General features: G+C 44.3%; 1 protein-coding gene across 1 annotated transcript in view; it reads left to right on the top strand.

Moving 5' to 3' along the window:
* The first annotated feature begins 949 nt into the window (after positions 1-949).
* LOC119454110 (uncharacterized) overlaps positions 950-9,386 on the top strand; it is an 8,741-nt gene continuing 304 nt past the window's right edge. The window contains exons 1-6 of the mRNA XM_037716116.2: positions 950-1,022; positions 3,819-3,865; positions 5,155-5,193; positions 6,217-6,255; positions 7,364-7,460; positions 8,734-8,876. Of these exons, the coding sequence (XP_037572044.2) occupies positions 950-1,022; positions 3,819-3,865; positions 5,155-5,193; positions 6,217-6,255; positions 7,364-7,460; positions 8,734-8,876 (438 nt within the window). The remainder of the gene's footprint in view (positions 1,023-3,818; positions 3,866-5,154; positions 5,194-6,216; positions 6,256-7,363; positions 7,461-8,733; positions 8,877-9,386) is intronic.

The following is a 9,386-nucleotide window of genomic DNA, read 5'->3' as shown; positions in this document are numbered from 1 at the left end:
TAATACACTACTGAAAGGGCAGCTTGAAATGAATAAATATAGTGCATGCATCCTGCGCGGCAAATACCCACGCATGTTTCCGATGAAAAACAAAACAAAAACAACTAAGTGCTGAACAGTTGTGGAACGGACACGCCGTTTGATAAAATAAATAATAAAAGCGGCATGCTATCATTACAAGGACTTTTTTTTTCTTTTTCTTTTTGCGGTGGTAGCAGCTCGATCCGTACTAAAACTCACATTCCTATTGCCCTGACCCTCATTTATATATGATGTACATGTATGTCGAGAAAGAAAGAAAAAAAAAACACAGAGAGAAAGAAAAAAGAAAAGGGAACATGACGGTGTGTAATTCTCAGCTGCTCCAGTGTGGCTGCAACATATTTGATGGTCTATACGCACGTCCGCTTTTGTGCACCTGCCGTGATTTTTTCAAAACAATTAAAAATATATTTGTCACACATTTGTCACACGGAGAACGGCGCGTCGCCTGCAAGGTCCGTGACAACGACGGGCACGCAAAAATAGGTTTAATGAGACGTTTTTTTTGTGTGTGTGTTTCTTTTTTACGGATGGAACTGGAACATAACTTACCAACGATCACACGCACTTTTCCCACTCTCCATGCTACGACGTAGTCTCATTAATCGTCTTTCGTTTCGTGTCACCGCGGTTGTCCCAGAGGACTTGGCGACGCGCCCTACGACCTTGTCGCAGCGTAGCCAGTTGACGGCTACGTCATGCGCCGTGTTCAGCTACGGCCTCCATCGACCTCGACGTGGAGTGTAAACAAGGCTTCCCCGTTGCTATATCGTTTCCACGTGGCGGATTAGGGTATAAAAGGGCACCCTGGATTGTCTGGTGTCAGACAGCTTGAATTGTTCCTAGCTCGCCTTCAATCTCCGCGAACTTCACATCGCCGTCGTTCGCCGGTTCGAAGAGTTGCACCATGACTTCTGCCTACGTTCTCGCCGGTCTTCTGGTGGCTGCGGCCATCACCGCTGCTGCAGGATCCTCGTCCAGTGAGTATACTTATATATACGCGAGACCATCGGAAGTTTCCTTCGTTTTTTGTGCGTTACAGTTTGCCCCCTAGATGAGCTCGACAAGGACAAGGCAAGACGTATGCACTGAAAGATAAGCAGGGTAATATCGTCAGCAATTACGATGATATAGTAAAAGCAGCGGAAGAATTCTGTACTGTACATGTGCAGTACCCAGGGCAGTCACGCCATACCTTCATTCGAAGTAGTGATGAACAGGATACAGAGGCTCCTAGCGTTGAAGTTAGAAGGGCCTTGCAGGACATGACCGCGGGAAAAGCTGCTGGAGAAGATGGAATAAGAGTCTATTGAATCAATGATGGAGGAGATATCATGCTTGAAAAGCTTGCGCCCCTTTATACGCAATGCCTCACGACTTCAAGTGTACCAGAGAGCTGGAACAATGCCAACATTATACTAATCCATAAGAAGGGAGACGTTAAAGAATTGAAGAATTATAGACCCATTAGCTTGCTTTCAGTATTGTATAAAATATTCACCAAGATAATTTCCAATAGAATCAGCGCAACTTGGCAAATATTTGCAAGGATTCCACAGCTGCCTTGGTTCTCCACAAGAAAAGTAGAAAGATACCTATCAAGAAAGGGGTCAGGCAATGAGACACAATCTCTCCAATGCTATTCACTGTATGCTTAGAAAAAGTATTCAAGCTCTTAGACTGGGAGGGCTTACAAGTGAGAACCAATGGCGAAGATCTCAGCAACCTTCGGTTTGCAGATGACATTGTCCTGTTGAGCGATACTGGGGACGAATTACAACAAATGATTGAGGAGCTTAACCGAGAAAGTGTAAGAGTGGGGTTGAAGATTAATATGCAGAAGACAATTAACATAACACTACAGGGAAAGGGCCCTCGGAAGCAAAAGTCACACGAAGTGGCGTGAAAATGTTCGAGGCCCGGCAACCAACACGTCAGATGGATGCATAGCACAAGTGTAGCAGCACTCATATTAATGATAAAAAAAATTAAGAGTGTTATCTCTGTACACTGCATCACACAAATGAGGTCGCAAATCGGCATCTTACACACAAACAAACATAAATAGCAGCCAGACAGGCAAAAAAGACATTAACTTATATATTAAGTTATGGAGTTTTACGCGCCTAAACCACGATCAGGTTATGAGGCACGCCTTAGTGAGGGAGAATACGGGGGACTCCGGATTGAGTTTGACCACTTGGGGTTTTTTGACGAGCACCCCATGCATGGTACACGGGAGTCTTTTTTTTTTCTTTTTTCATCTCACCGTGATCGAAACTGGACGTTACTTATTAGGCATTTGTTGTGAAAGAAATGAAAAAAAAAATCTAAACTACGAAGTCCCATTGCTATTATACTAAGGAAATGTTAGTGTACAAAATCGCACGGGGAGCAGAAGCTATGCTTCACTGAAGAATGTGAAGTTTGATGTATTGAGTGGCAATGTCAGAATGTTTGTATTCTCTTTCTTGTGGTTATACAATCTGACAGGGACAATATACGGTAGGGTTAGCTTCCCATAATCGGTACTCGTATGGGGAGGGGAAATTTCCAATATTCACTATACTGCGTGGCAACTCAATGTAAACGCTCTCTATGAAGGTTATGTGCGCCACGAGAATCAGGTGCGGCAGTGCGTAGGTATAATGCAACAAGGAGAGAGAGAATATACTGTTTAAATTATGTTTTTAAGCCTATTCGGGGAAATGGGGTAAGGGGAAGAGAATAGCCAAGTATGGCTCCCTATGGAAGCTTTACACGCGAAGCTCCAGTGTAAGTTAAGTCTCACATTGACGCTAGTCCGCAGTTACACCCAGTCCTGAAACGACGTCACCGCCTTGGGCCGGAACTTTTTTTTTTCGGAATGTCTTGATCCTCTCGAGCCTTCACACATGAGGTGATGAACACCTGGAGTCACTTCCCTTGCGAATGCGCAGCATATTTCACTTGCGGCGATGTTGTCTGAGTGAAACATATATTTCTGGTCTGTGCTGGCACTTCCATGGTCACTATCGATGATTGACCGAGCCAGACGTGTACCCTCCAAAATAATGCGAAGTTCCACCTCTGTAATCGCCGGCTTAAGTTTCGAACCCGTCCGGCCGGTGCAGTGCGTCTGTGTGTTTTTCGCAGTAGGCCGCGATCGTCGCCACTGAAGTTCTCGCAGTACGCGAACCACGTGTGTTTCGTGCTCCACGAAGCACCGCAAAAGCGTCTGATCTTCTTCCGTATTCGCGAGGCCACGTGTTCGATGGTTTGACGTTAGTGCGCGTGTGTTCGTCAGTTCGTCTTTTCACCTGGAAAGGGCTTCGTTTCTACTCATCTTCCCATGGTGGGACTTGAGGAGACAGGTTTTTCAGCTCGCATTTACTGCAGCCGTTATTTATGAACCAGGATTTGCACTGAGGCCGAGACTCGGATGAGAAACACGTGTTTTTCCATGTCAGGTCATGCGCCTGATTTGTGCAAGACTTTGAAGGTTTGTGTGTATACAGTTAGGCGTCGCACCCCGCCAGTTGGTCCAGTTAGGCTTGGGGTCCTTGAATTACCTTTGCGTGCCTTAAGACAAAACGGGGACCAACAGATGGATACACGCTGTGAGATAAACGTTGGATGAACAGAGCTGAGGGGCCTCATCCAGCCTGTCCAAGACACCTTTACCTCTGTTCATCCAACCTTCGTGTGTCCGGAAATTCACGTCACGTGCATGCGCATCAACTCAGTTCACCTGTGTCGAGTACGAAATACCGAGTAATCCTACTCTTTTGTTTCAGCTTCCTGCATGAACATTACCATCAGCAACATTCTAGACATTGGCACTGTAAGTATGTGATAAGAAGCGTTCGTCTGTTTTTTAAATGTGCAGCGCGGTTTACGGAATACCGGAACGACGCTGTCCGGAACAGCAGCCGCGCCAGATCTCGAAGGACATGCTTTAAAGCCGTTTCGGCATTGCTTGAGTGAGGTCGTCGATGGGCCTTGTACCAGATTAACAATTAAGTTGCTGCCTGCACCTTGCGCCAGCAGCCGAGTAGCAAAAGTCAATAATTGCACTAGTATTTCTGCGCGTTCTTGTTGACTTTGCTCTCACAAGGCGGCGCCACCAACGCTCTTGCGAACGTCTTCGTCTCCGATAATCCGTAAATAGTCAGTGGCAACCTTCGTATTCAGTGTCAAATGTACCGCTGCCCAACTCAAAGAGAATTTGTGTGGATGCACCAGCCAACTACGTTTCCTACTTCCCTGAAGTCAAATCGGAAGCGAACGTTTTTAATTGTCGGTATCTCTCGGGAATTATGTTTCAGAGCGTGGAGACAGGTGCATTGCGGGTTTGTGAGCGTAGCTTGTTGGGTTATTACCGAACCCACTTAACTTACTGTGCGGCGTTGACAACTGAACGTGTGTCCTTAAAATGCGCTACGAAATTCGCTGCGCCTTCCCGTTAACAGCTGCCCAATAAGCATACTTCTAGCAGTTTGGGAAGGCTTTAATTGAAACGACAATGCACCTTTTAGCAGATTTCGGGGAGAGAAATTTTGAAACTTATGCTATTTTTAGAATTTAGAATTTTAGAACTGTCCGGCTTCAATACTGCAGTTTCAACACTTATCCTTAAAAAATGAATCGTTAGAAAGTCAGTTAGTGAATCTCTCTATTCGGCTACCTGGAGATTACGATTTAAGCATGTCTGCCTCTTCTCGTTGGCCTCGCGAGCAGGCCATATTGGGCTATACCTCATACGCAATGCTCTTAAAAAGTGTGTTCGAATTGAAAGTAAATAAACAACGGCAGTAAAAAAGCACCGTCACATCGAGGTGTCAATGTATATAGAAAAAAGGCAACATGAAAAAAGCGCCCTGAGTTGCAAAAATGCACGAAACAGAGAATAACGGACGTTGCGAGAGATTAGGAATGCCTCACGTTTCGTCAATCGTTCAAATGGTTGTCATTCAGGACAGAAATTATTTCGTAGTACAGTGATGGTATTGCATAAAAGCTGCTCATCCACCTTTCAGTATATATATATATATATATATATATATATATATATATAATGCTTTAGTGTCCGAATTCAATCATACAACACTGACTCTTATCTTGTCCTTCCAGTGCATCGGTAATTCCGCGAACTACTGTGGCAGTACTTCGGTAAGTTCCTTTTTCTGAATGAACTATGATCGTTCAGCTTGCCTTCTTCGGGTCCATTTATTGGAATCTCACGGTGTAAAAAAAAAAGTAAAAAAAAGTCAAAGTCGTGTTTCCCTAATTATGACGAGACATCCTGTTGCCGCAATGTCTTATCTTGATTCCTGTGGGTTTGATTGTGAAGACGACAGCGTTTTCTGCATCATTTGCCGACTAAACAACAACAACGGCAAAAGGCTGTGCACGTTATGCGCCAAATTAAAGTATCTTGTTTCTTTTTTTTGTCGAATGTAGAAAAACGTCAAGGTAGGCATCTTTAGGACCGGATATTCCGCCATCCCGAATACACTACTCAGGCAAGAATACTGAAGAAAAAATCTCAGCACGCACTAGACAGACAAACACAAGTCACAAGCACAGAAGTTGTGTCACTACACGGACACGAACACCGTCAGCATACTCCAGTACCTGGGACATGTCATCCAACACATATGAAGGGAAGGTGCAGGAGGGGGGGGAGGCGGTTGCATAACAAGTTCTTTCATGTGTACATATAAGTAGCCATTCCCTAACAAACAAACAAAACAGAAGACTATGAACTAATTCATTTACTGCGACAACAACATTCTCTCGCAGTGAAGACCACCATGTTATGTTTGCTTGCCTAATTTTTCTCTCAAATAATTGCGTTCACCCACTACGGTGAACTGGACAAGAACCCAGTGGTTATAGTGGTTATAGGGTGGTTGGTTAGGCGGAAGGGATGCGTGGGCGTCTAAAGATGTGCTAATTAATTAATGGAAGAATATGAAATAAAGGCGAATATGCAGTACAATGTTTAAATGGAAATTATAACTGTGTGATATAGTACATAAATGATAGTGTGGTTTATGGTAAATAAGTTCTGACATTCTTTTTTCGTATGCACGAAACTTCGTCTAACTGATGCTCCTTTCCAATGACAAGTTATCACCTGCATTGCTGTGACTTCCTTAAATATTTGGCCCGTATTTTCTTTCGTTGTAGGGCAGTGCCGCAACTCAAGGAATCAGCAAGATTACCAATGTAAGTTTGAAACATTTACTGCTTTTCTTTCTTCTTGTTTGTTCAATCGAAATCTTTCGTTTTTGTGTTCGCCTCTCTGACGAACCTCCGTTTATAGCATTTCGGCACCTTGTTTAGCGAGAATTCACTGGCCTGAGCATTATGCGCCAGCGTAGCGAATCTTCGGTTCGGGATATTCGTATTCGACAGCGAACCGACGACGTCATAAATGCTAATTTTATTTGGCGTAGTTGTAATTAAGAGTACGTAATTATTATTATTATTATTATTATTATTATTATTATTATTATTATTATTATTATTATTATTATTATTATTATTATTATATTATTATTATTATTATTATTAGTTTGAACTTTGCCCTTCGAAATCAAACTTGTGAAACATGCATGTTATGTGTACTACAATCGTTGTGTTCGATTTAGTTCAACAGGGGGATTTACGGTGAGGACCATATAGATAGATGCATGGATGGTAGCCAGGTGGGCGGCTTGGGTGTATCCCCACATTTGACAGGGAATGGCGCCTCGACGAGCGCAGTCCGGGACAACCCCACAAGATGTGTGGTGTGAATCTATTTAAGTTAGTTATACTCGCCTCCAACGGATAAAACAGCCATTCTTGATGTAAGGAGAAGCTCGGTAAGCCAGAAGAGACGCAAAGAACAAAAAACAGGTGCCGACACCTTACTGAAGTTCTTGCCGTGACGTAAAGAATTCTGACGGCGTCCACTCGAGTCTAGTCAATTTTTCTTTTGTCGTTAAAGGAGGGTTGCATTACACTGTAAGTGAAGCACAGACGGAACCTAACGAGTTTCTATAACATTTCCCGCACAAAAACTGATAAAATATGAGAACATCCTTTGAATTCCTTGATGTCACGCTGACGTACACGCAGACGCTTAACTATGGTGCGCAATTAAAAAAAGAAAGTTTGACCTTCATTTTCTTCACTACAAGTAACATTTTTCTGTTAAATGAAATAAAATACGGGTTTGAAAGAATAACCTACGTGTCTGATCTTAATGTTTCGCTTTAGTGTTCCTCTAATACGGTGTGTACTATATTCAGCCTTCTTTTATCACACATGTCGGAACTTCATTTTTCAGTGCGTCATTCAAGGAGTCGTCCAGAATGGCTCCCCTCAAGGCATCGTCAACGCACTGGTCCCCCTGCTACTTATTATCGTCAACCGTGACTTACCCAGTAAGCTTGCCGCTTTCTTTTGGTGCAATAACTCTTCGCAGTGTAACATACTTCCGTAGAATTATCGTCAGAGCTAAGCACTCTCAGACGTGGTCACGTTTGATTGCCCAGCGGAGTCCGTGAATACCGAAACTCACACATGGGAATGAAATATTTCGGCTATGGAACCGTCTCCCCGTTAAACATCGCGACAGTTCAGTAGGGAAGGACACCCAGACGCCCAGTCGCCGCTGGGTGAAAAACCGTGTTTTCAGTTTAGGGACAGTCTCAACCGATGAGGTCGCTCCAGGGACCCGAGACCTTCTGTTAACGCTTCTCGCTTAAAACGAAAACGAGCAGAAACTAATTGTAGATCACCACTCAAAGAAGCACCTTATAGATGACAGCCCAATAATACAGTCGCAGTTCGTCTTACGACCACTACGACAAGAGCGACGACAACGTCACGATGACGATGGTAATGACATTAACGATTATGACCTTGATGACGACGACGTAGACGGAAAGAGGACGATGATGGCACGATAGCGATCATAGCACGACGTTAGCTATAGTATGATGGCGAAAACTGAACGACGGCTGTGACTGCACGACGACTGTGTCACGAGGACAACGGCACGGCGATGATGATAATGGCTTTAACGACGATGACCATTATGACAACGACAAGGAATACACAACGACGATGGTGGTACGATAACGATGATAGTACGAAGGTCGTAATTTCTAAACGACGACAGGGGCACCCCCACAGTGATCGTATGACGACGATAATCACACGACGACTGTGACTCGCACGACGATAACGGCACGACGGCAAATGATAGATTGTTAACGGCGATGGTCATCACGATGACAACGACGAAGAGGGCACGACGAGATAATAATATAACGATAATGACGATCGCGCAAATATCTTAATGGCTGAGCGATGGTGGCTCGACGACTGGGGCGGCACGACTACCACAACTGCACGACGACGATGTTTAGACGAGAACGGCGCGGCAGCGGTGGCGCGATGGCTTACACGTTGCCAACCCGGGATCAAACCTTGGGTGGAAACAAATAAAATTTCATTTCCCGCCGACCTTTTCTGAAAAGGAAAATAGATGGCGGTATACGCGACAACGGATGTATACACAGCGACATCCGGCTTACGTATACACATAGCATTTGTAGCTGTAAAAATATATATACTCCGTCAGGAGCGCAGAAATTAAAGAGCTAAGCCAGGACTGTGACATTTGTTTTTGGTCTTGACCAATTCTTTCAGCCGGCATCAACCTTCCCATGGTTCCCATGCTGGGAAACATGAATCTGTGCAACTCGAGCGGCTGCCTGGGCTTCCTCATCAAGAACGACAGCTGCGACGGCTCCATCAACATCGGTCTCCCTTCCATGGGCAACATCAGCACGGTACGTGGATACCTTGACCCTTGCAGTTTAAGCAGATAAGTTTTTGCGAAGTTGGCAAGGAGGCGGAAGTTTCCTGATAAGGAAAATTGTCGTCCGCTCGAGATTAAGGCACGAAGCCGCAAATGAAACTCGTACGAGATGCGCGGACAGGAAGCTTTCCCAGTTTAGGAAAAAAAGAAAAATCTTCGCTAGATGAATTCATCTTGAGAGAGAAAGGATACATGAAAATCAAGAAAATTAACCAGGACCGAGCCCGGTTGGTCACCCTGCACTGGGAAAAAGAGAAAGGGGAGGGAAATTTATTACTACCGAGCTACCAAGCTATACAGAGGTGCACGCCTTTAATTTGGTGAACTGGTATCATAAAAAAGACAGCTTCACTGGAATTAAGGCTGGAACCTGGCTTGGTCAAATATGGTCTAAATGAAGCCAACGTTACGAGAAAGGTATTTGTCTACATCAGAGCGAAGACAAGTCCACTTGTCCTAACGTAGGATCAATCAATCAATT

Source organism: Dermacentor silvarum, chromosome 5 (genome assembly GCF_013339745.2).
Source record: "Dermacentor silvarum isolate Dsil-2018 chromosome 5, BIME_Dsil_1.4, whole genome shotgun sequence".
Classification (NCBI taxonomy): Eukaryota; Metazoa; Arthropoda; class Arachnida; order Ixodida; family Ixodidae; genus Dermacentor; species Dermacentor silvarum.
The sequence above is the reverse complement of the archived record's forward strand: the minus strand, read 5'-3'. Positions and strand labels throughout refer to the sequence as shown.